We start from the raw sequence: 27452 nt of genomic DNA, 5'->3' as shown, positions 1-27452 counted from the left end.
CACTTCTCTTTGTACTTTAAGTAATAACTTCGTTTTTTCGGTTAAAACGAAAGTTTTTGCTTGACGCGAAGTGATCAAGTATTACAAATCACATCTTGTTTAAAAGCTCTCACTCAAAGTTTATTGGACGAGTCCCCACAATGTCACGATTAACACTGAGTCAGGTTGCTCGGTCACTTGGCGTTAAGCAAAACTGTCGTTTTTCAATGCATAACCGGCAAAGTTGGATGACCCCCAGCAACAGCAGCCAAAAGACAACCAACACGCTCGACGTGATGATGCAAAGCGCCGCAATAAAAATACCCTGAGTTGAGCCAGCAGACAGTCTTTGCCAGCAGACAATCTATGTCGACGTGAGAAATCAAGCGAAGCCTAGGGGTTGGCGCCTTCTTCACTTCAACTATTTTGCAAGCATTTAACCAAAAGATTCGCCAGAAATTTGTTTAATATGTGGAAACGCATTCCACTGACTACTATTTAGGTTTCTAACGTCTTTAGGCGGACAGGAATTTTTAACAACAGCCACTGTGCGTGCTCACGAAGTGTATATGAGTAGTTCATTACATAAATTAGCAGTGAATTAGTTTCTAGAATTATGTTAGAAGTAATGTAGCAGAATGCGCCAGTCACTACTTTAATATTCCCCTTCAGTTCGCGACTCCGGAAAATTCGACTTCATTGCAACTGCGACCAAGTTGTGGTGAGTGATTTAATTTCTTCAGCATTGAATCTTCGAAAAAGATCTGTCGTTATTACCGCAATAGGTCTGTTTTTAAAATGGAAGTTTGTTGCTCTCTTTTTCGCCCGGTAGAATATACTCTTAAAACTATTATCTCTGTGTCATATATGTTTAATTTTTTGAACGACTATTTTGCCTAAACATGTCGCTATATAGACATTATTGTTATTACAGTGATGTTGTTATATGTGAATGAGCAGAGGTGTATGACGTAGAGTTACCAACCAAGAAACTTAACTTTGCATCAAATGCTTAGACAAGTGCTTGGCTGCTTTGAATCGGTTCCGTGCAAATTATCCGGCTGCTTGACGCTTGACTTGTTTGCTTGTGACGAAGTATGGGTACGTCATCGTTGAAATTCCGGAGATGATTTGAACCGGCGAAAATATTTTGTTGAACGCTTTAAAGAAACGCCTAGGGAAGAAACAAAAATCACGTACGTTTAAATCAAAACTTTACCCTCCTTGAATATGGTTGATCACCACCAAGTTCCATATTATTGCATTGATACGTCATATTGTTATGACGACATATTTTAGTTTTGCCAGAAATCTTAAAAACTGTTAAAATATAAACATATGAGGCCACATTTTACAGCGCTTGGCTAAAATTTTCGCTTCAATCGCAATTTGATGGACTGGTGGTTAGGTGAGTCCGCCATCTTTTGTCAGATAAAACCTGAGCACGCGATGTGCTGTTCTGTCAATTGTTACGCTCCTATATAAGAGGTATTTCCTTCACGAATGCGGCTTGAAGCCGTTTCATTCTGACATGTTAAGTCACATCAAATATGTCGACTGCAATTTGACGCTGTTACATGACGTCATTGGTCAGCGATGGTTGATGCAAAATATCAAGAGATAATTTGTTGCGGATAATTTAACACTAAACACCACAGCTGGCGTTCATTTATATAAAGCTCTGATTCTGTATCTTCCACTTTTTGAGTCGGCAAAAATACCAAGCCCGGATAGACCTTCTGAGATTATTACGTCACTATTTTTCATCATTAACCCAGCAGTGCACTTGATATGGGGCCGAATCGATAGAATCACTACCAAACTGTACAATGTTTAATTGACTGTTGACCTGAGATGATCCTGAGTCGTGCAATATGTTGAAATGTTTTACGCTTGACTCGGAAGAGGGTTGAGTGACGTCACTTTGCTGAAAGTCGGAAACGATTTGCTGAGCAAAAATCCCCAAAAACCCGGCTGGATTAGAACCTTTATTTTGCTGACTGAGATTAACTGATGCGTTTCCAAATAAGGTCGAAAAATTTAGCTGGAATGTGAAAAGTTTTAAATATTGCACGACTGACTTATTTCCGTTCAATTCTCGTGACTGTGACGTGGAAGATTGCCGCCACCAGAGTTGAAAGTTGCTGCCACATAATCGTCTTTATGACGTATAAAAACTTTTTGTTTCAAGCTGCAATTTCCATTTTAAAGATAATTGTCCAAGGACAGTCAATTGCTTCAGTATGTTATAAATGGTGGGCTGTAATTCAGATTCTGTTATGTAAGGCACTTGTCGCTATTGCTAAATTCTATTGTTATCTTAACCATGCAACGATCGATTATTTGTTTGCTTAATACGCTTACACACAGTAGATTTGTAAATATCGCAGAAGCACAAACCAGGTATACGCAAGTTCTGCCCACGCACTCAATTATGCCTGCGAAAGACACTGCTAATAATATGATTAGTGTGAATGCAGCAAAATGTGAATGGCGTATATGTAGGACAAAAACTTTTACTTTAAATTGCACAAAGAAGTTAAACTGCGCATCAAATGCTTAAAAGTGTGCTCAACAATAATAAATCTGTTTCGTGCAAACTATTCAGATACTTTACGCTTGGCTGGTTGTCTTGTGACAAAGTGGGTACGTCGGTCGAGAAAATATTTCGTTGAAAATTGTTGGCCACAAAGCTCAAGCTTTAGAGATTCTTTCACGCGTTCATTGGAACGAAAATTTATTTCGAGACTTGAAAGAAAATCTTGAAAAGATATTTTTAGATCTGCGCCTTCGATGCGACTTTTTGCTCAGAATTAGTTTAAGTCTCGAGTTCATATTAACAGTTTCTCTTTTAGCTGTTTACAGAGGCGTATATGCTGTTTGTGTTCGAATCAAGCAATCTTTTATTCTTATTATATTAATTACTTATTCATGGCATTAATGTATTGTTTTGTTTTAGTTTCCTCCTTAAAACGATTTGTCCTCAAACGTATAATAGTTAGACAGGAGAGTCATCTCGAGGCTAGAATTGTTCAACTGTCTTTGTATAAGTCGCGTAACGCGCTAACAGATAAAAAATATCAAAAACCGATCATATTTTAGCTTAACTTAGCATTGGAATTTAGCATCAACCTACATTATATCATTGGTTCTTAATCTTGCTGAATTATTCAATTGGCAATTGGACAATTTCGACTAAATCTGATCGCAGCTCGTGGGAAAGCTCAATGCTGTTGGTAGCTTAGGATGCGTGTTGAATTGAAGTTCATTGATACTCTTGTCTTTGCCTTCGATTTTTTATCTCAAATTATGACCGATGGCATCCAGGAACAGCAACAAACGCAAGATAAAAAATTAGTCACAAAACTCAAGGTTTCTACGGACACCAGGCTATGTTGCTACTTTGACGGGCTTGGCTGACAAATTCAAAAGTTTGCGTCATTGCTCCATCTCTCCATCTAGCGGTGATTGAAATGCAGGGAAGACTTTCAATTCACTTAAAGTAAATGAGAGTTTAAATGCATTGATTGCTAAATATGATGTGGTATTAACTAGAGGGATAAAATTTATATCTTATTTTTACTGAGTATAAAAGCAATGAAAAGTGTAAGTTATATCGCTGAGTTATTAGCAAGCGTTGTTTGCTCAGCGTAATACGGTGCCAGGTCGCAATAAAGTATCCAGGAGATAACCCGCCATATATCAACGTAAGCAAACAAACTTGGCGCTCATGGCTTTTCTCACCCAGGACACTTTCCCATTTTCAGTGCAAAATTGCCGCTTTTAGTAGATTTTGTCAAATCACCAATACGGTCGTCTTTAATCAGCTACCACAAAACCGTGTCGCAAAATATCCAGTCTCATAGCTTTCATAACTTCGGCGGCAAAGAGACTATTCTGTCAACACCGGCAGCAACGAGATCGCTCCGGATATTCGGAAAAAAACGAGACGGGTTTGGGACTCTGGCGACAACGAGACGGCTCTTGAACTCCGGCGGCAAAGAGGTGGCATTGAAACTCCGGCCGCAGCGAGATCGCTCCGAAACTCCTGCGGCAACAAGGCGGCTTGTAACCACCGGCGGAATCGAGACGGTTCGGGAAGTCCGGCGACAAAAAGACGGCTCTGGAACTCCGGTGCCAAGGAGGCGACACTGGAACTCCAGCGGCAACAAGACAGCTCCCAAAGTTTTGCTCAGGAACTCAACTCTGTTGGTAACTTCTTCTCCTTGCGTATGATTATCTGTTCATCAAACGTACCCGTAACTTTGTCCCTGTACGTAGCTTGTCCATCCTGTCGTCTTATGAAGACTTTAATACAAGTTTTAATTCGTGGCTACTTACAGCCGTGATACCACTCAACTAAGTCAGTGCAATAACAAAACTGAAGTACACGGTAATAACATACGTCACAATTACAGCGCAGCATTCGCTGAGTCTTTAAAAAAGGATTTATCGACAGACATATATTTTTTAGGCATGGGAGCCATCTCGCGGTTACAGTTTTACAATCCACCGCCAAGTTAATTATACTGGTCAATTAAGAAATCTTAATTCTGGACGTGGTTCTAGTTTGGTTGCGGCTCAGTCCTACATTTTCGCCTCTACGTCAATGTCTTGGTGGCATCGAAGCTATTCCGGAGTTAAGCTCAGGCGGCGAAGACCCTAGTCCAAGATCGTCGGCGAATAAAAAATTTAAACAAGCTGCACCGGAAATCAGCTCTGTCTACAACAAGACTGTTTCGAAGCACAACTCAAGCGGAAACGAAACTGGTCTTGAAATTAACTCTTGTGGCAAATTTTTACGTATGAGTATAAGCTCATCAAATGTACTCGGCCAGATGTTGAAGCCAGCTCTTCATCCCCTGGTCCAGAACTGTGAAGCTTTGCGCAGTTTTGGGAGGGTGAATGATCCCACGGTCAAATAGTATATGGTCCGCGGTCTGGGACCCTGCTCCACACTCGCATGCTGCTGATGATTTTAGCTCCCAGCGCTGCATGTTTGCGCCAAAACGGCCACTTCTGTTCTAGGGTGGTTTCGGATGAACTAGGTGGGGCGGTGGCTCTGGGCCAAATTTTTCTTGCAGGACTCAAATATTTTGTGGTCAGGGTGTAATCAGTGTCTTGTTTCTTTTGTAGTGTCTTGCCGAATAGCAATAGAAAGGGTTGCATGAACTCAGACATAGAGGTCCAAGCATCTGGAACAAGGTTGTGCAGATGTTGTGTTCTTCATTAGCCCATGGCTGATAAGCTGTCTTGTTCGTAGCACAGTTCCTTCTCAGTGATGCTGGAGCAGTTCCTTGTAGTACCGGCAGCAGGTGTGTAGTGCCAACAAAACAGCTTCAAAATTTCGTCCCGCGTCAACAAGATTAAAGTGCTTGGAGCAGTCTGGAAAACTCTGGAACTTTACTCGGAAAAAGATGGAAACGGAAACGCGGACACGACGCTGTTCTAGGAATTTCGGCAGAAAAAAGACAGCTCTGGAAAGTCGTCGGAAACGAGAGTGCTCTAGAATTCAATTCTGGCGGATGGAAGTCTACTCCGGGAACTTTGGTGGAAGCGATATTTCTCCGGAATTTAACACAGACGTTAACTAGGCCGTTCCAGGAACTCCGGCAGCCACAAAACAGCTTCCGTGACTCCATCGGCAAAGAAACTGCTCTAGAATTTAACACTGGTGTCAGCGAGACTGTTTCGGGAACTCCGTCAACAACGAGGCTTCTCCGGCAACTCGGACGGAAAAAAACCTGTTTGGAAACTTAACCCGACTACAACGACGCTGTTCTGAGAATCCCGGCGTGAACGATTCTGCTTCGAGGACTTTGGTGGTGACGAGGTTGCTCAAGGACTTCGGCAGAAACACGACTGCCCTGAAAATCAACTCAGGTGTCAAGGAGGCTGCTCCAGAACTTAGGAAGAAGCGAGACTGGAATTTAACTCGGGAGGATAGTCCGGAACTTTGACCAAAACGAGATTAGAACTTTTCTTCAGCGGCAACGACGTTACTTCGGAGTTATACTTTGGTGGCATTGACACTGCTCCGGGAACCTCGAAAGTTACAAGATTTCTCCGCAATTCCGGAAGAAACAAGGCTACTCAGCAACTTCGGCATAAACAAGCCTGCTCAGGAACTCAAATTCGTCGGCAACGCAAAGACGTGTTCGTGCTGGCAGCAGCAGCACATATAATCATCACATATATATATAAACTAATAAAATACTAAAAATACTAAAAATAAAATACTGAAATATAAAATGCAAAAAATACTAAAATAAAATGCTAAAATAAAACTATATAGAGTTATAGACTAAAGAACTAATCGTTATATTAACAAAGTTTAAATTTCAAGTTGACGTCATCAACAATTTTGACCAGGTATAAAACATAAGCTAAGATAACTTCTGCAACGTTGAAGCATGTCGAAGTCAGAAGAGCAAAGATTGACCGAAGATAAACCTCAACTTGTACAACCTGATAACAACAAAGAGAGCTCATCAGGTGAAAGTGATGAACAACCTGAAACATCACGTGCTGTTGCAATGCAAGCTGGGATGCCTCATGGTGAGTAATCTGAGATTAAAAAAGTTAAGTCTTTGTCTTTGCTGTAATTAGTAATAGGAAACTTTTGACGTTTGCCTTTAAATTTGATGAAAAAAGAGTTCTTTTTTTGTTTTTCCTTTGCTTTAAACCCAGGGCCTGCAGATGCAGGAAATCAAGTCTTACAAACAATGGAAAATGCTGAAGCTTCTCAGAGTGCTTTAAGTAGAATCGATCCAGGATTGATTGAGCTTGCAAGCAGAGTGGCTGAAAGAAGAATTGGTAAGTTTTATTAAAACTGATTTGCTGAACACGTAGGCACACAATTGTTGTTAAATATTACGGATAGAGTCTATTTATTATTTTTTTTTCTAATATGATTTTTTTGATAATTTTACTGCGTTTTTTTACAAATGACTGTCTTTGCTTTTAATTGCGTTACGCAGGGCCAGTCACGATTAATTATGCTCCTCAATTTAATCTCCGCGATGAAAGACACTATCAAGACAACAGAGAATATAGTCAAATGGACATCAGGGATTCTAAAAATATAACACCAACACGAGTTAAAGTGAAACAAACAAATCCTTTAGGTAAACATTATAATACCGTGCAATTTTTCCTTGTAAAATTCTTCGTGTCTTTCATTATGGTATCACATTGTTTTTCTTTCCTTGAGTTTAAAAGATGTTTTATAGATTCTGCAAAAAGATTTAAACCAAGCATTGAGCAGCAGGATTCGGCAAATAATCCCTTTGATCCTCCCCAATTAAACACCCAACCACAAGGTGTAATAGATGTGCTAACGTTTGTTCAAAGCTAATTGAAATCGCTTCTCTAATAATATCGCTTTTGTGTTCAAGAAATGTAATACTGTGCAATAACAAACTACCTTCGAAGTATAGTAAAGTTTAATGTCTCTGTATTTGCTTGATTTGTAAATACATTCATTAATTTCTACTTTTGGAACACGGGGCGCATTTTCGTGCATAAACGAACACAAGCCGGGTATTAGGTAAATTAACTTATGGATGTTTGCTTATTTATTAACTAAAATTTAGAGCCCTTGCTCTTGTTTGTACAATTTGGTGCACCTGCTTACCACGTGCTCTTGTTCCCTCATTCTATTTTACACAAATTGTTCATCTGAATTTGTGAGTTTTGCAAGGCTTAACTTTAAGTATTAGTTTCAATGCAAAGCTGCTTTATGCTGATGTATAACACTCCATGCAACAGCTGCAAACACTGTATAAGAAATAATATTTGTTGTTCTATTACCTTTGTCATGTTCTACATTTATATCAGTTTGTAATTTATATCTTGATAATGTAAAACAAATTTTGATTACCAGTTTAAAACTTTCGTTGGAAATTGAAATAGTTTAGCAAGCAACTGAATGTAACCACTTGCTAACTATAGGTCTACTTATAATGTGTATTAATTATTTATACGTCAGTGGTTTTTGTTAAACGTGATGGTAATACACCTGTTCGCGTGGTCATTTCTAGATCCATCTGATGTGACCCATCTAAAGGAAACGATCGACGCAAATCCACAAGTTGAGCCACACACAGACATCTCAGAAGTGACCAATCAATCCAATGCTTTGAACACTGAGATACCTTCTACAAGTAATGATTAGATTATAGACAAAGAGCAGTCAATGTTGTATGTACTGTATCAATCATGTTTTGTTTACACAAGTTACAAATTCTACAGTTAATTAAATTCTGAAACACAAGGTGTATATTCGATACGTTCAATTTCTGTTTGAATCGGATTCAAATGCATCACTTTTGTTTTTAGAAAATGCAATAATGTACAATTAAATATTGTCTTTAAAATACGGTTTAATGTTTTTGTATTTGTTTTACTTTTGCAAACATTCATTGTGCTTATTTCTATGTTCATTAAACTGGTTTCAGTGATTTGAATTTGAACACTTTTAATCTCTGTTGTATCGCAGCTTCTGGAAACGTTGCCATACAACCAACAATATGTCGTGGAGAAAGGAACATGAGTGGTGTATTAGGTAAGTTAACTTAATCATGTTTCCTTATATATTAACTAAAATTAAAAGCCCTTGCTCTTGTTTGGGACATGATTGGATTTTACACATCTGTGAATCTGTGAATTCTGTTTTGTGGGGATGTGGGGCAAAACTTTCAAGCGTATGTTAAAATGCAACGTGGTTGTTGATGAATAATACCTCATACCCAACTCGCACACATTGTTTAAGAAGAAATTTGCTAAATGATCTGAGACACCTATACCATTGTTACAGTCATCATTATTGTGTGCTGCGTTTGTTTTGGCTTGTAATTGTCCATCTTGACAACATCTGATATATTTGCAAATTTTCATGAAGTTGCTAAAATCAACGGTATAAATTTATATGAACTTTAATTTGCAAGATATTATTTGTTGCTTGCAACTAAAGCTTCATTCTTTATATAATGTGTTCATATCTTAGAGCAAACCGGTTTTACGCAAACTAAACAACCAATTTCAGCATCAACTTCACAAACTGAAGTACCAAGTACCAGTCCCTCAATCGCCAGTCTACCAACGACCTCATCTGCAGGTATGCTTTGGAAGTGTGTAACATTACACTTTTTTAAGTATTCTTTATACATCGGTTTAAAAATTTTACTCGAGTTAAACCTATAGTAGACTTCATAATATCACTCAAGTCAAACTCTGCAAAAGTTCTGTGTGAATCTGCTTTTTTCAAATACTGTAGACAAAAAAACAAATGCAAGGGCATTACAACGAAAGTGCAATGGGTATCGAACACTGGTTAAAGTACAACGAGTCAAGGGCTCTAACCGCACCGTCACCATCTAACCATGTAACCATGTCTAGTGAAGCTAGTGATTTAGTGATCTAGTAAAGCGATGTGATTTCCCTATTTATGCTGACTGCATGGCCAGAACACAAGTATGCATCCAAAGTTTGCTTCCAGAATTTAAGTGACATTTCTGTTGAAATATGTTTTCTTAGGTCTCGGCCGAAAAGTAATCGTTAATTGCACAGAAACATTTAGTGGTATTTCTTTTGAAACACAACGCTACTTTACTTAGTATTTAAATCGCTATACCTTATGATTTGCCTATTTGCACAATATTAAATCAAAGTTTGGTTTTAGGAAACAATGCTTGGAACTTTGTAAGTTATTTCAGCTTTATCGAAGTAGTTGCTGATTGTTAATTAAAACTTCTTCTATTGTGTTATTTATCAGAAAATAGAAAGGACACAGAAAGAAGGATTACAGAACAAGAAGCCATTGAAAAAGTCAGGCAGGAGCAAAAGAAACATCGAAAAGCTGATCTTCTGCCCCAAGCTGGCATCAACGTACCACTACAAAACATTCCTGTGGTGTATCCCAACCTTGCCGAAGTGACGTTTTATCAAGGAGAAGCAGTTCCTAAGCAAGAAACATATGTCCCATCTACTGATCACTTAAAGGGTATATCACATGAAAGAAGTATTGACTTCGATGACCTGGTGAAGTCAGACAAACGCTACACCGGTGTGATCGGGAACCCCGGTGCAGGGAAATCGACCCTGTCCAAGCGTCTTGCGAAAACTGAGGAGTACACTACCTTTCACATCAACTTTATGGATTTACCCGATGATGACAAGCTCACTTTATCTGAGATGCTAATTAACATTAATTATCCTAATTTAGATGAGGAAACCTGGAAAAACGCATTTGAGTGGGTTAAAAACAATCAACGCCAGTGTCTACTGGTATTTGATGGGCTGGACCAGGCCGATTTCACATTTAAGAAGAAGTTTGCTAAACGCACTTATGACACTAAACAATCTGTGCAAAATATCATTGCTGGCCTTTTTAATAAAAATTATCTTTCTGGTGTTAAAATCATAATTACTTCACGACCTCATAGCATGCTTAATCTTCCCCACTCCCTACAACCAAACCGTACCATTTTTATTCGTGATTTGTCTTATGATAACATGAAATCACTATTTTACGCTTACACTGGTACACGTGCTAAAAGTTTGTGGTTTCAACTTTCTCAAAACGCTCCTGTTGTGTTTTCATTGTGTTACAATCCGTTGTTGCTTCAGTTAGTAATCGCAGCTTCTCTAAATCCTTCAAAAGATGTTGGAGAAATCACCACAACAACTCGTGTCTTTGCTACCGTTTTGGAGGGTCTGAGACGTAGTGATAACACACGGCACTCTGATATCACTGCGCTCATACTGCAGGTTTTCAGATTATAACTGGTCATTCAAAGCCTGTTGAAAGTATTCATCATAGTGTGTCTTTATTGCATTGCAGATTAGCAGGTTGGCTTACAATGCCACTAAAAAGTCAACGGTTGTCATTACACCAACCGAAATGGAAGAAGAAGGTCTTTCAACTGATCATGTCCAGGATATCATAGTGGCACTTCATGCTTATAGTGGATTGTCACAACGTGTGATTGATGGCGACCAGAAGTACTTCTTCTCACATCAAATGTTCCAAGAGTGTTTCACGGCTTGGTACTTCATTAGCCAAATGTCGCTGGCTGAATTTCAGATTTTTGTTACAAACGAGGCTTTTGCTGATGAGAAGTGGTCAGTCATTCGACGATTCATTTGTGGCTTGTTAATAGATATGCTCCGAGGTATGTCCACTTTATTAAACTGGTCATCTTAAGCACTAGCTGATAATTTGCTGTTGCTCAGCAATTACACATCTGCTTTAGAAGTAGGTGATTCATAAATTAAAATCAATGAAGTTCTTGAACACATTCGTTGATTCTTGATGTTTTGGCCAACTCTACAACAACAAAACATTCTTTTCTTTCTCTATAGCAAACTTGTTCTGTTATTGTATTAGCGTAACATGTTTTAACTGGTCCATCTTTAAGATTGTCATGGCAGAGGTCCAGTGTTGTCAACAAACATGCAGACAAGAAGCACATTTTCCATGGAAGGTCTGTTGCCATCAGGTTAGTTGATGTTCATTGCGTGTCGGTATATAGGCCTATGCTTTTTCTATATGATTGATTATGCTTGATTCTGTTTCACTTTGAGATAAGTGTAACGCAATTATGAAATGTCATAAGTTTGACTCTGATCTATGTGAATTGTACTGGTAATTTCAACCATCGCTATTTTTACATTAAAACTCTTAACAAAAGTGATCAGTTTAAGATTACCCAAATTTAATAATGTAATTTCAAATTTATATCTACATTGCAGAAATATGTGTTGTAGTTAGAGAGAACCACTGGGTTGAGATTTTGTACAATAATATAGATTAGATATTGTTAGAAATTTGTTCAGAAAAGTAAGGTTCGATGAAGGAAAAGTGGATAGCTTATTGGCATCCGTAGAAAGTCAATAGAAGTTTTACAAGATTTAAAGAGAATAATATCCTACCAGACCGGTTATTGGTTTTGTTCATAATGCAAATGGTTTATGGTTTGTTTGAATTGATTTGAAGGGTACTTGGAAAGTAATTTTTATATTTATTATCTTGTCCTGGGTACTTTGTGTAGCTTTATTTCTGAGTAAACGTATTAAGCCTTTTATTTTGTTAAATTTTTTTGTTTATATTTAGTGGTTTGTCATCAAAAGATGGCCCAAAGTTTATCAACACACTTGTTTGACCTGATACAGACACAGTTAAAACCTTTGTGACTACCCAGTTTACACACCATTTACATGGACACATTGTTTGTGCTAGAGATATCGAAATATAAGTTAGTACTTGTACTTTGGTCGTCTACTTGCTAGTATTCAGACAGAAAATTTGTAAAGATTACAAATATAACAAACAAAATGGCACCTCTGCCAACAGATCATTCCAGTTTTCCGACATTACATTAGGAACGATTGCTAGGCATTACAAAATTGCAGTTAGAAACTGCATAGGCTACCACAAACCATTCATCAGCGTCTAGCCAGCAGCCAGCCAACGTAGGTTATTATATTTCATGTTCATTGTGCTGATGTGAGAAATTATTTGTTGTTTGGTGAGATACATAGCTACTGGTATAAAGGTTTATTGGTCGTGCTAGTTGTTACCAGCAAATATCAACGTTATTTCTGTTGAGCACGTTTTAGGCCTTTTCGGTTTTGTAACTTTTTCCTGTTCATTGGCGGGTGTTAGTAAAAACTGGCGTACAACTGGTAACAGTGGTAACTGGCACAACTGGTAACTGGCAATTGGTGACGTCAGTAGGAAATTTGATGATGTGCCCAGTTAAAACTGCTATTGCGATAAAGGACACGGCTGGATCAGTCTACTGGTAGGCCGCTAAGAAACACTTGGTTACTAAGCACCATATCTTACTAGTGGACTTTTATTGACTAAAAACAAAACTATGCAATATTTTTACATTTAATTTACGCAGTTACTTGTTTTTTAAAAAAAAAACGGGTTTATCTCGTACTATATAAAAACATAGGCCTACATACCCATAACAGGTAAATTGAAAAAAGCAATTTGAAAGCGTCATCGTAAAAACATCGTCTAAAAATACATAAACTATTGTGAAGATGTCATCTGATTTTATCTGTTGCGTCATTGATTTGAAAATAATCAAAACAATAACAAAGTCACGTGATAGATTCTTGACATCTTTTGATAACAAACTGATCTAGTCTGGGAAGTGGGAACTGCTAAAGTTACTTTTGAAATTGTGCTTGCACGGTTTAACAGTTGTCAAAATGCTGTTGTATTCCAGAAGTAAGTAGGTTAATGGGAAGCTGAAATTGACACTATTACGACATTGAGAAAGGGAGCTTTTTCTGTCGCCGGAATAGTTAGGCTACACATCAGACATTAGCACCACCGATATAGGTTTTGCAAACTCCCAGTATGTTATTATACAGAAAAATAAGCCGATGACTATGACAAAAAGCACCTTTTATGTATGGTCTAGACTCTAGCCTATACTTAGTGCTAATTTAAGACAAGTTGCTGGAGATTAAGCCACGTTCCTGCGTATGGTGAAATCAGTGAAGAACCTGGCAGCAGGTAAAACCAGATAGGTTATAAGTTCTTGACAAAATAGCCTACTTGGTATAACACTTGGTAATACATACAGATGATAACAATAGAATACTCATTTGGTTTCCAAAAATACTCCCATATGTCGATAAAAACACATCTTTATATGTATGCAGGTTGTTACTTAAGGTTAGATAACTTGAACACTATTACGCAGTTTGGCAGTGGTGGTCAAAGTAACCACATCAGTTACTTAAGTAAAAGTATCATTACTCCGAAAAAATTTGCTCTAGTATTGCTGTTCAAAACTACTCCATGATTCCTCATCGCTTGAGCCCAGCTTTCTGAGGTAGCCTTTGTGTAAGTTGCGATTGTCACGTACATTTTTTAGTTTGATTTTTTTATAGTATTGCTCGAATTTAGAACTGTCCACCAGGGCCACTGAACAGGAGAAAGTGTTGTTAATGCCTTGTCCTTGCATCACAATGTTGAGGCGCCACTGGATATTGAACACGGAACCTGAGTCACATATGTTACATGGCCAGTGCTCGAACCACTCAGCTATTTAGCCGATTAAAGTAGTTTAAGGATTACCAGTACTGATAGTTATCGATCTAAAATATGAGGTTGTGAAAGGACAAAGTACCAAGATCTTACTAAAAGCAATACAACTGCAGGAAAATACATAGTCTTATGAAGCTAATTAGTTTCAGACATAGTTTTGTTCTTTGTCAGAACATTGTTACTTGAAATTCAAATTATAGACTGTATATAAATGGTTTGTGCAGATGTGATTGCAAATGAAAATTACTGCAAATTATCTTTGAACTAAAACATTGACTACTTCAGTTTTCGGTAAACCTACTCAGGTATGTTACTTTGGTCTAAACATTACTTAAGTTAAAGTATCCATGAACCAGACTGGAAAGCATGGAACTTTTGGACAAGATCTCCAGGGTGCAAGACATCTAAAATTAGGTTTACCTGATGTAAAATGGTACATTTTGCTAGACATCTGGAAAGCAAAGTGCAGTGCCTGTGGGCTCTTTTTTGGGAAGTAAATAAATGTGAAACGTTTGGGTGCAGCAAACATAGTCTACAAAAATCTCAAGGGTGCAGTTGCCATGCGTTCCACTATGGCCCATGAACAAAACTACTTAAGTAGCCAAAGTAAAAGAAATTTATTTAAGTAGACCATTTAAGTAAAACTACTCTGTTACTGACTAGAACTGCAATTTAGTAAAAATATACAATTGACCAAAAGCAACCAATTAAATTACACGAGTAAACTAAAATTGGCTGCATTTTACCATAAAAATATGACTGGGATAATGGTTGAATATTTATCACTATTTGTTTTTGCTTGTAAAAGGTAATGTCCAACTGTTATTGCTACTTACAGTAGATCTGGTGCTGTTGGCCTAGCCTAGATTATCATTAATCAAAGTAACCTTTCTGAACTGCTTTCTTTCTTGGTTTTATTCATTTTATATTTCACCGTAAATGTGTGGAGCGAAAAATTGTGCTGACACAGATGGTTGCAAAAATAGCTATATCGATGATAATGATAACTGCCACAAATAAGTCAGGCAATTGTGGCAAGGCCTCGAAGACAAAAACATGCATTCTGAGACAACATAAAGTGAAAGAACAAAGTTTTTAGCGTCAGCGTTTGGCAGGACATAAACGTTGTGTCACCGTCAAGTTTAGTTAATTCTTCACATTACAAATGTTTCTAATGTTGTGTATATTTCAGTAGCCCTTGACTTAGGTTCTTAAATTTTATGCACCGGAGTCAACTTTATATTTGAGTAGAATATAGTAAAAAAATAATTAGCTTAGAGAACTTTGAATTTTTAGCCTATGACAACCCATTTGTTAAGCGAATCGTTATGGTGTTAATAATGTTATGCTGTTTTTACATTGAATGATTTTTTACCATTGTTGAGATAACAGGAGCTACTTATAGCCTTGAAACCACAAAAACACTTGAAATTATTTTTAATAGTTCACATACATATTAACGTAAATATATGACAAGCACACAAACAAACAAAGGATTGAGGAAATGAGAATGGAAGAAAGGATGAGGCACATCTATCGCATGGCAAGAACAAAGGCAATGTGTAAAAGAGATATTGTTGGTAGCTCTTGTATGAGAAGTCAAGATGGACAGTTACAGATCCAGCTGGCAGATAAGTTGAGGTTGTGGAAGGAATATTGCGAAAAGTTACTGAATGAAGAAAACCTGTGGGATATCACACTAAAATCTAAGGAAAATGTTGGACCCGTGAAGGAAATCACAGTCCAGGAGGTTAGGAGAGCGATGTACAAAATGAAAATAGGTAAAGCAGCTGGTCCAAGTTGTGTGCCAATAGAAGCAATTCGTCTATGTAATGTGGAGAGCATGATGGCATGGTCATTATGGTGTTTATGTTTATTTCTACTAAAAATGAATTTTTCACTAATGTTGAGATAATTAGTGCTAACTATGCTCTGGGAAAAAAAAAAGAACACTTGTGACTATTAGTAGTTTACATGCATTTTATTAGGTTAAGTTGCCTTAAATTGTTTGAATTTCCATTCAAATGAAGTCAAGTTAATGAGCTTTTACTGTATTACAATTGCTACACAAACAACGATACAACATTTTCTACATTACTTGAATGAATAGATTTACACATATCTATTTGGGTGGTATAAAGCTCAATATTGGGTACATTTATTTTCGCACATTGCTTGTAAGTTCCGTGGCATTAACTGTAATTTGTGCATTATCATTTCCACATCATTCAACACAGCCAGTCCATAAATGTCATTTTTGTGTTGTATTGTATACAAAACAGGCCTTACTAAGCATGAACCCAATGCAAGAACTGATAGTGGGCATTTTTTGTCAATTTGAAATAACTTAATCAAATAATATTCATAACAATGTTAACCAAATATAAACTCTTTGCAAATCAGCTCTCATCAAAGCTTTGCATTGTGATATGTTTTCACCAAGTTCACATTCTCTTTCGAGAAAAAGTTAAATAATAACATTGATAATAACACTTTGAGAACAAATTGAGAACACTGTGATTTGCGCAAAGAAATGCTATTTTTGTTTTGGTACTAAGCAGCATGGAGCCCAAGTTGGTTAAATCACTGGCAATAGCCTAAGACCAGCCCTGACAATATATATACATATATATAAGTTGTATGAAATGTTTCTTTGGTCAGTGTCTCATTGTGGCAAATGCAGCACAGAATACAATGTTTACTCTGTTTAAAGGAATAATGACGAATATTGTTGCAGTAATATAAACAATGTCCATTGCCAAATCATGTGATCACTCTGTAGTTGTTACTGGAGTAAGAGTCTGTGGTTGCCTTTTGGGTTGACTATTGATCAGTTTCATCATTGTAACTGCTGTTATAAGCCGGTACTTAAATAAGGCTTTTCATTGATTTTCATCGGTTTTGGTTTGACACACAGTTCAATCAGGTCAGTTTGATAGCATTTTTCTAGCAGCACAAGGTGGCATTCACGTCAAACAAATGCATGTGATGTTTGTGGAATGGTTGCCACTTAAGATAGACATTGTGTTTGTTGCGCATGTCTCTGAGGTTGAGTGCAGGTGGTGGAGAAATACATCAGTGGCTGTTTTGCACATGAGTTGTCATTCTAAGAATATGAATTTCATAAAATTTAAAACAGAACAAATGTATTGCAATTTAATTACTAATTAACAAGTTTTTGTGTCACAGCTGGAAGTCATTTATATTGCCATTTTGCTATATACAAGTATTTTGACACTGAAAATCATAACTAGTCATACTAGCAGAAAATTAGAATTAACTAATTTGGAGCATACGCACTGTTACAGTCATCTGTATAATACTATAATACTTGGTTTGGTCGCAATGTGTCGATTGTTTTTTTCAAAAATTTGGTTTTGAAACTGATTCAGTACTCCTCTACTTATTATTACAAAAGCAATTACAGCACTACTACTAAAGCAAGCAAAACCTGTTTTTGTTTGGTGTCTCGGCCAACAGAAAATAATATAGCTCAAATATGGTTTAGGCAAACACTTATGCTATTTTACACTGGCTGCCCCTACCAAGTCATGTAAATAGCCACCATATGGTGTGCTACATATTTATATATTCAATAAAGTCGGCTTAATATGACCACCCGCTTTATATGACCATGTTAATATAGTCCTAAAACTTTGCCATACAAATGTCTCTGTTTATTATGACCAGTGTTTGAGTATTACGATCACTTTTTCAATTTTATTCCTCCATTGTTTCTTTGTCAATTGTGCAATGTGACAGGAATGACTGTGCCATGGGAGTTTTCTTTCGCACCATGTAAGAAATGTATGAGATTTTAGAAAGTTTAGTCAATTTGTTTCTGACTGTGTCGATACTGCTTGGTGTATGGCAATGTATCAGGCTTGCAGATTTGGTTATTGTGACTATTCCGATATTGTGACCAAAATGGTCTGGTCTGAAAATAGTCATAATAAACGAAGTCTAATGCATTAACATGCAGTGTAATAATTTCGCTTATTTCTCTTTGCTAATATGGTTTTAGAAGATAGTTTTTACACGACCTCAGAGATGATTCCCCACCAATCAAGCATCGGTTATTGAGCAAGACTTAGTACAGTTCGCAGAGGTGGGCAGTACAGCAGTACTATAGTACCAAATTATTGTATCGCGGTACTATATTCAGTACCGATACCATCCTTACTTTTAGAGAACAGAAATATAAGTTGGTCCCAGTGCTTGGTACTTTTAAAATGATTACTTCAAGGTTTTCAGAAGTTTGTTTTTTAAAATTTCATTTTAATTGAAACTTGATTTCAATTTTAGTGTTTTTTGCTCTTTTTTAATCTACAAATGTCTAATAAAGTCGCATAGAGTCAGATCACATCTTTTTTGACCTGAAGTAACCTATAGCGGGGCCATAATATCAGCAAAAGTTGCACTTGTAACATGATCCACTGTACGAAAAGAAGTTTGGTACCGAGTACTGGCAAAGTACCTGACTACTTTTTTGAAGGAGTACCAAATCAGGAACCGTTGGATCCTTCATTGCCAAGTACCGTTACCGACGGTATTTTCAAAGTACTGACTGCCCACCCCTTACAGTTCGTGATCCATGTACTTTATATTAAAACAGTCTCATGCACAGTTTGCTTATTATTTAGAACAATGCGTTCAATTTGTTATATACTGTATAACCATTATATAATAAAAGATCCTCTAGCAACTGCTCTTAACATGCAGTCTGAAAATATTACTGCAACCCATTTTTTTGTTTTTAGCAATATATATACTGTGCCTATTTCGAAGACTACTGTTTATCAAATTTGGATGAAAATAGTGTTTTCAAACTGTAGTAATCAGCATCAAAACGATAAAATAATTGTCTGTTTTATGAGCAGCCATTCGCACAGTTTGGTAAATAAAAAATGCAACTTCAGTAAATGGCAGCCAGTCAGTCAGAAAAATGAAAATTTGGTGGTATACAGCAAGTATATGCAAAAAATGTGCGATATTTAAAATTAGTACAATTCATTGCATTCTAGCCTACATTTCATTGCAAGCCATTTCGTCTAGGCCTAGACTATATTTGTCACCTGTCAGTATTAAGCTTGATAATAATTTATTTCCAGATGTTGCTGAGAAGAGGAGGATTTGGATAGAAGCACTAAAGTCACAGCTGGTACATTTTGAGAAACTGCAGTATAGAGATTGGTCAGGTAAGTTTATTTTCTGACTTTGTCCTAAATCTGCAAATAAATGAATAAACTGCATGTGCATGTTAGGTATTATTTGCCATAGACATGCATTAAGTGCAGCAGAACACACATTTACGTTGAATTTCAAAACTAACCTTTACTTGGCCTAGTACAGTAAGGCTGCTGGCAGACTGGTGATGCTGTGAAAATATTCGTGACACGACACCTTATCGAAAGACACTTTATCGAACGACACTTAATCGAACGACAGTTTATCGAAAGACACTTAATCGAACGACACCTGATCGAAACGACAGCTGATCGAAACGACAGTTGATCGAACGACACTTTATCGAACCGAAAGTTAATCAAACGACACTTTATCGAACCGAAAGTTAATCAAAACGACAGTTGATCGAACGACACTTTATCGAACCGACAGTTCAAGCAAGATTTTTGCGTGTTTCTCAAACATTGAAACAATGGGTCATTGTGATGTTCAGCTATCTGTCCATGTTTGTTTGATAAAGTTGGATTTTGTAATTTTTGAGATATTGTGATATTTATATAATTTTGCTCTCTCTCCGCATTGAAACGTATTACTCATTTACGCACCAATAACTTGACTAACTATTCTTTTTCGTTCTCTTTTCACAGCGGGGGCGCGGCGTAACAGGAAGAATTTATAGAAATGTGTCACTTTTAGAAATACCTAATTTACACTAAATTCACTTTCTTTAGTTTTACAATTATGATGTATACAGGAAGCCAGATGATGTTTCTACTAACCTGTAATAATCTCATCGTTTACGACGCATAGGTTTCTAGTAATTAACGATTGCAAATGTGTGTGCGGGGTTGGCCACACCTAGTTTTTTTAGTAAACTCGCGAGCCTGGTTAGGATAGGGTTAAAAGATCCACAATTTATTGAAACAACTGACGATATGCACTGTTAAAAGAACGACAATTTATTAAAAGAACTGACAACATGCACTGTTAAAAGCACGACAACTGACGAAGTGCACATTTCAATCGCATTCATTTAATTACAAGTTGTGTGTAATTGCTCGAAGATAACTTTTTATGTCCATATTTGTTGATTCATAATTTTCAACTATGCTCTTCAGCCGTTGGTTGACAGCGTCGTAGCGCTTCTTCCGTGGTGGGCCATCGATTCCAGCACTCAATTGTTTAATTAACATTTCGTTGGAACCTTGTTCCTGCTTAATTTTTTTGACGAGTCTGCGAAGCGTCGGATGGGATATTGAGACACGCTTGCTGAACGCATTGTGCCATCCTTCAACGCTATTATTCGTTCGTGGAAGGTCATCTTGAACCCGGTGGAAGACATTCACATGTGTACGTGCTACCAAGCATCGAAGCTATTTATTTTGCGCTGTCGGTCAAGCTGGGATAAAGACCACTTTCAAGAAGCTACTTTGTGTAAAAGTCAGACAGCGACATGCCCCTTGCTATTAAATTTTGCCTTCAATTCCTTACTCTTTGTATCTATAATGACTAGTCTAGTCTACTGTACAGACAATCTCGTACTTAGTAATTCTCGTGCGTATTCTTGTGATATCTTATTAATATGTGGGCGGGCCGGCCGCCATGCGCAATCAAACACTTTATGATACAAATATAAAATATAGATATAAAATATAAATCGTCAACTTTATGATATATACATCACAATTCATTAATGCACACCATTACAAAGACCGCACATCACAATGGCTCATTGTTTCAATGTTTGAGAAACACGCAAAAATCTTGCTTGAACTGTCGGTTCGATAAAGTGTCGTTCGATCAACTGTCGTTTTGATTAACTGTCGGTTCGATAAAGTGTCGTTCGATCAGCTGTCGTTTCGAAAAAGTGTCGTTCGATCAACTGTCGGCTCGATAAAATGTCGTTCGATAAAGTGTCTTTCGATCAGCTGTCGTTTCGATCAGGTGTCGTTCGATAAAGTGTCTTTCGATAAAGTGTCTTTCGATAAGGTGTCGTAGTACCGAAAATATTTGTGTGATAATATTTTGTGAAACTTGATTGAAATGACATGTGGCCTATTTAGCCGGGAAATATTTCCACATAATCACTGGTAGATTAATACAGCAACCTACTAGGCCAAGTAAAAGTAAGTTTTGTAATTTACATGTCTATTGCAAACATATTGCCAGTGCTAGTGTACAGAGCCTAGCTTAGTAGGCTGCCGGTAATTCTGGTGAAAATATTTGCCGGCTAAATAGGCCACATATCATTTAGATCAATTCTGGTTGTTGTATTAAGTTTATCTTCAGTTTAAAATGACTGCTTCTTTTTTTAATTCGTTCCAAACAGATAATTTAAAGAAAAGTAAGTTTTCGCTTTCAACTTGACTTTGTTGCTTAAACATGAAAAATTTCCGTCTTAAATTTATTTTTATAACGCGGCGAACTACAACCGGTAAATAATTAACTATTATGTTTGTTTAGATGAGGACGACCCACGCAGATATATTTCGCTTTTATGCGAATTAAACGAATCCAGCGACATGGAACTCTTCAATATGGCGTCACAGCGCTTTCCAACAGAGATGAGTCTTTATTCATTGAAATTGTCATCATCGGAAGCCGCGATCTTTTGTGACGTTTTAAGGAAACAACAAAAGGAGTTAAAGTTGCTTCATCTGAGGAACTGCTTCTCCCCTGATGATGTGGAAAGATTAATTTCGGCGATCTCTGAGATGCCTGGAAAGGTTTGACGATTTATTCAACTTTTTATCGTTTGCTTAGAACAGCATAAGACGTCATAATCAACTGTTTACATTTGTTATAATGACGTCATAATCGCTAGTACGAAGATATTTTTCAAGGCAGTTTGTTGAGATTACTGGGCAGTGTAGGTCGGATATTTTGTGCTAATTTATATAAAATTGCAGAATAATTTTGCGACGGTTTAGTGATTACTTGAATCTACAAGGAATGTGGAATCTGCGATAAACTTGGTCGCTTAAAATTCCGTATTTTTAATGAAAAAATGACAAAATTTTGTTGGATCCGTTTTAGCCTGGCATGTACCGGTTAATTTTGGGTCAACTGAAAAGTTTCAATTTTTTTAAAACTGAAAATATTTTTGCAAACTTATTATCAGGATTTGTTTCTACAACTAATACTCGATACTTGTTTTAATTGGCCGCTCAAAATTATTTCTATTTAATTCAAAAACCAAGAATTTGTGTTGGACCAGTAGGCTAGGCCTAAATCTGACCACATGGTGCTAGTTAGTTATTAACCAATCAATGGTAATATTAACTTGTATGTAGTAATATATTAGCTTCATCAATACACCAGGTTGTAGTTTACAAACATTTCATCTGCAGGTAAAAAGGTTGGACATCGGTTTCAACATAATCAAAGACATTCCAGGACCAGAATTTTTCGCTAAAATTGAAGAATATCTGCGCATGATTGGTTGCTTCGAAGATGAAAGAATCGCAAATTCGAGCGAGAAACAAGAAATTCAACTCGTCCTTGACCAGCTTCATGGCTCGGTATTCTTTATATCTTGTCATGTTTGTGTCAACTTGAACTTTGCACAGAAATTTAATTTTTAACAAAATTTTTAATTTATAGCGGTTGCATGTTCATGTTGGTGACGCCATACTCACTCCGCGGGAGCACTGCTGACGTAATAATGGTAAGTAGGTTTCAGTTTTAAACAGAAATTCATTATTTACTCAAATTTATAAAAATTTCTGCCTCACATCGATTCACTTGTTTAAAAGTAATTACGTCGTGGCCGGGATTCGAACCGCGGACATCTGCAAGATCGAGCGAACGCTCAACCTGATGCGCCATCTACTGATTTACTAATACAATGATAAAATTGATTTATATTTGTACATAAACTAATAGTGATGTCATAATTATAATTGTTTGACATGTTTATTCAAATACTGTAAATATTTACTGCATTATGTTGAATGGTGAATTTGCTGTAATATTTTAGATTTGCTGATTTTTTGTGATTTGAAATATCCAGAGTGAGTTTTGTGGAAATAAAATTTGTTGTAAGACAGAAATTGGTTTTGTGTCATATTTTTAGCATCACATTTCTGCCCAAACGTTATAAGTAGGTTTTTATCATCGCTAATTGCTTTGTAGAGTTCAGCTCTAAATTGCTTATATCTACTCAAATCTAATGCGACTGGTACTATGGCTTGCACGCCAAAACATCTGCCTCGAATGCTGCCTCTACCTTGTAACCAATGATTAACAGAAATATAAGCTACCAAAATTTTATATCAACTTTACGCAGACAAATAACAGCAGTAATAATAATAACAATGCGGCGTGTAGTTGGGGCAAGACATCAAACACACAGAGTTATATCAGGGGATTATCTTCTTGCTGCAACTTTCGCTACGAGTTGTTCGGCTGGAAATTTATGAAAACAGTCGCTGTTATGCGTTCCTGAGATGTGGAAAGAAACTGCGTCTTTGCTTACACTCCGTGCTTATGACAACCAGGTTAGCAAGCAGCAATGTTCCCTCTAATTCTTCACGAGTCTGAGTAAACATACTAACTCCCTGAGCGGTCCTTGGACCACTGTGAGCAACATCAGACGTGCCACGTGCGCACTGTGGCCATTATTTTGCGTTTATTTTGTTTTCACTTCAGGTAGAATTCTTTTCTTGTGCGCAGCACAGATTTTCTGTGCGCGAAAACCGTGTCAGCAGTGCGCACGCGCGCAGCTTGGTACTACGACACCTTATCGAAAGACACTTTATCGAACGACACCTGATCGAAACGACAGCTGATCGAAAGACACTTTATCAAACGACAGCTAATCGAGCCGACAGTTGATCGAACGACACTTTATCGAAACGACAGCTGATCGAACGACACTTTATCGAACCGACATTTGATCAAACCGACAGTTGATCGAACGACACTTTATCGAACCGACAGTTCAAGCAAGATTTTTGCGTGTTTCTCAAACATTGAAACAATGAGCCATTGTGATGTGCGGTCTTTGTAATGGTGTGCATTAATGAATTGTGATGTATATATCATAAAGTTGACGATTTATATTTTATATCTATATTTTATATTTGTATCATAAAGTGTTCGATTTCGCATGGTGGCCGGCCCGCCCACACGGTGTTTACCAGCCTTAGCCATGGTCCCTTCCTCTGACGTAGTCGAGTCATTTCTGATCTTAGCTGATAGCATGCCCGATCACGAGAAGATGCCTGAGCTGCTTTCGTATTTCGAACACACATATATCAGAGGCAGACGACGTCCGGGACGTGGTGAAAATTACGGCTCAGCCATCTTTCCAATCGAAAGTTAGAATCACTACGAAGCCGGGGCAGGCTGCAGTGCAAGAACCACAAATGCAGTCGAAGGTTGGCATTTTGGTCTCAATGTGCTTTTTCAATGCCACCACCCGACATTGCGGACTTTCATACAGGGAATTGAAAAAGACATTCAAATGCAACGTGCAACGTTTCTGCAAGGAATTGCTGGTACTCAACCTTCTATTCCAATGCGGTACAACTGAAACTGTGTGCACTGAAATTGTGTGTGCAAAACACAGTTGACCGTTATTTGTCAAGCGAGATTTTAGTTTATCTTCATGCAGTTGCTTACATTTCCCATGTATGACATTGTTACGTAGTGTGTACGGTAGCCGATACTGTAAATGTGTGATTAAATGTCGCGTGATTAAATGTCCTAGTGATTATGTGTCGCGTGATTAAATGTCCTAGTGATTATGTGTCGCGTGATTAAATTTCCTAGTGATTATGTGTCGGTGATTAAGCGTCGCGTGATTATGTGTCACGTGATTAAGTGTCACCAAACCGATAATTTGCAGTTGCTCAGCAATTACACATCTGCTTTAGAAGTAGGTGACTCATAAATTAAAATCAATGAAGTTCCTGAACACATTCGTTGATTCTTGATGTTTTGGCCAACTCTACAACAACAAAACATCGTTTTCTTTCTTTATAGCAAACTTGTTCTGTTATTGTATTAGCGTAACATTTTTTAACTGGTCCATCTTTAAGATTGTCATGACAGAGGTCCAGTGTCGTCAACAAACATGCAGACAAGAAGCACATTTTCCATGAAAGGTCTGTCGCCATCACGTTAGTTGATGTTCATTGCGTGTCGGTATATAGGCCTATGCTTGTTCTATATGCTTGATTATGCTTGATTCTATTTCACTTTGAGATAAGTGTAACGCAATTAGGAAATGTCATAAGTTTGACTCTGATCTATGTAAATTGTGCTGGTAATTTCAACCATCGCTATTTTTACATTAAAACTCTTAACAAAAGTGATCAGTTTAAGATTACTCAAGTGTAATAATGTAATTTCAAATTTAAATCTGCATTGCAGAAATATGTGTTGTAGTTAGAGAGAACCACTGGGTTGAGATTTTGTACAATAATATAGATTAGATAATGTTAGAAATTTGTTCAGAAAAAGTAACGTTCGATGAAGGAAAAGTGGATAGCTTATTGGCATCCGTAGAAAGTCAATAGAAGTTTTACAAGATTTAAAGAGAATAGTATCCTACCAGACCAGGGCTGTGTTATTGGTTTTGTTCATGATGCAAATGGTTTATGGTTTGTTTGAATTGATTTGAAGGTTACTTGGAAAGTAATTTTTTTATTTATTATGTTGTCCTGGGTACTTTGTGTAGCTTTATTTCTGAGTAAACGTATTAAGCGTTTTATTTTGTTAAATTTTTTTGTTTATATTTAGTGGTTTGTCATCAAAAGATGGCCCAAAGTTTACCAACACACTTGTTAGACCTGATACAGACACAGTTAAAACCTTTGTGACTACCCAGTTTACACACCATTTACATAGAGTCATAGACACATCGTTTGTGCTAAAGATATCGAAATATAAATTAGTACCCGTACTTTGGTCGTCTACTTGCTAGTATTCAGACAGAAAATTTGTAAAGGTTACAAACATAAGAAACAAAATGGCACCTCTGCCAACAGATCATTCCAGTTTTCCGCCATTACATTAGGAACGATTGCTAGGCATTACAAAATTGCAGTTAGAAACTGCATAGGCTACCACAAACCATTCATCAGCGTCTAGCCAGCAGCCAGCCAACGTAGGTTATTATATTTCATGTTCATTGTGCTGATGTGAGAAATTATTTGTTGTTTGGTGAGATACATAGCTACTGGTATAAAGGTTTATTGGTCGTGCTAGTTGTTACCAGCAAATATTAACGTTATTTCTGTTGAGCACGTTTTAGGCCTTTTCGGTTTTGTAACTTTTTCCTGTTCATTGGCGGGTGTTAGTAAAAACTGGCGTACAACTGGTAACAGTGGTAACTGGCACAACTGGTAACTGGCAATTGGTGACGTCAGTAGGAAATTTGATGATGTGCCCAGTTAAAACTGCTATTGCGATAAAGGACATGGCTGGATTAGCCTACTGGTAGGCCGCTAAGAAACACTTGGTTACTAAGCACCATATCTTACTAGTGGACTTTTATTGACTAAATACAAAAATATGCAATATTTTTACATTTAATTTACGCAGTTACTTGTTTTTTTTTTTTAAAAAAAAAGGGTTTATCTTGTACTATATAAAAACATAGGCCTACATACCCATAACAGGTAAATTGAAAAAAGCAATTTGAAAGCGTCATCGTAAAAACATCGTCTAAAAATACATAAACTATTGTGAAGATGTCGTCTGATTTTATCTGTTGCGTCATTCATTTGAAAATAATGAAAACAATAACAAAGTCACGTCACGTCACGTTGATACTTTTGATAACAAACCGATCTAGTCTGGGAACTGCTAAAGTTAACTTTGAAATTGTGCTTGCACGGTTTAACAGTTGTCAAAATTCGGTTGTAATCCAGAAGTAAGTAGGTTAATGGGAAGCTGAAATTGACACTATTATGACATTGAGAAAGGGAGCTTTTTCTGTCGCCGGAATAGTTAGGCTACACATCAGACATTAGCACCACCGATATAGGTTTTGCAAGCTCCCAGTATGTTATTATACAAAAAAATAAGCCGATGACTATGACAAAAAGCACCTTTTATGTATGGTCTAGACTCTAGCCTATACTTAGTGCTAATTTAAGACAAGTTGCTGGAGATTAAGCCACGTTCCTGCGTATGGTGAAATCAGTGAAGAACCTGGCAGCAGGTAAAACCAGATAGGCTATAAGTTCTTGACAAAATAGCC

The 27452-nt window shown here is 37.2% G+C and overlaps 1 protein-coding gene across 3 annotated transcripts; it reads left to right on the top strand.

Moving 5' to 3' along the window:
* The first annotated feature begins 397 nt into the window (after nt 1–397).
* On the top strand, nt 398–23286 carry LOC143453440 (uncharacterized). Of its 3 annotated transcripts, XM_076954774.1 has the most exons (16): nt 398–700; nt 5116–6537; nt 6670–6795; nt 6960–7106; nt 7212–7301; nt 8022–8144; nt 8480–8545; nt 8987–9097; nt 9755–10749; nt 10823–11153; nt 11400–11480; nt 19165–19251; nt 21704–21966; nt 22591–22761; nt 22844–22907; nt 22996–23286. In XM_076954774.1, the coding sequence occupies exons 2-15, from the start codon at nt 6393–6395 to the stop codon at nt 22895–22897; spliced, it is 2790 nt and encodes a 929-aa protein (XP_076810889.1). In that variant the 5' UTR covers nt 398–700; nt 5116–6392; the 3' UTR covers nt 22898–22907; nt 22996–23286. The 3 variants fall into 3 exon arrangements, with proteins under 3 accessions (XP_076810889.1, XP_076810888.1, XP_076810890.1); XM_076954773.1 differs by lacking the exon at nt 398–700 and having other exon boundaries at nt 3510–6537; XM_076954775.1 differs by lacking the exons at nt 398–700; nt 19165–19251; nt 21704–21966; ... (1 more) ...; nt 22844–22907; nt 22996–23286 and adding an exon at nt 12095–19099 and having other exon boundaries at nt 3515–6537.
* The last annotated feature ends 4166 nt before the right edge of the window (nt 23287–27452 follow it).

This window comes from Clavelina lepadiformis, chromosome 4 (genome assembly GCF_947623445.1).
Source record: "Clavelina lepadiformis chromosome 4, kaClaLepa1.1, whole genome shotgun sequence".
NCBI lineage: Eukaryota > Metazoa > Chordata > Ascidiacea > Aplousobranchia > Clavelinidae > Clavelina > Clavelina lepadiformis.
This window is presented reverse-complemented; position numbering and strand designations above follow the sequence as displayed.

Excerpts from the sequence above, each read along its gene's own strand:
- LOC143453440 (XM_076954774.1), top strand. The coding sequence starts at position 6,393 with ATGTCGAAGTCAGAAGAGCAAAGATTGACCGAAGATAAACCTCAACTT. Across the intron at positions 6,796-6,959 it reads AGTGGCTGAAAGAAGAATTG|GGCCAGTCACGATTAATTAT; the intron begins GTAAGTTTTATT and ends TGCGTTACGCAG. Across the intron at positions 11,154-11,399 it reads GTTAATAGATATGCTCCGAG|ATTGTCATGGCAGAGGTCCA; the intron begins GTATGTCCACTT and ends TCCATCTTTAAG.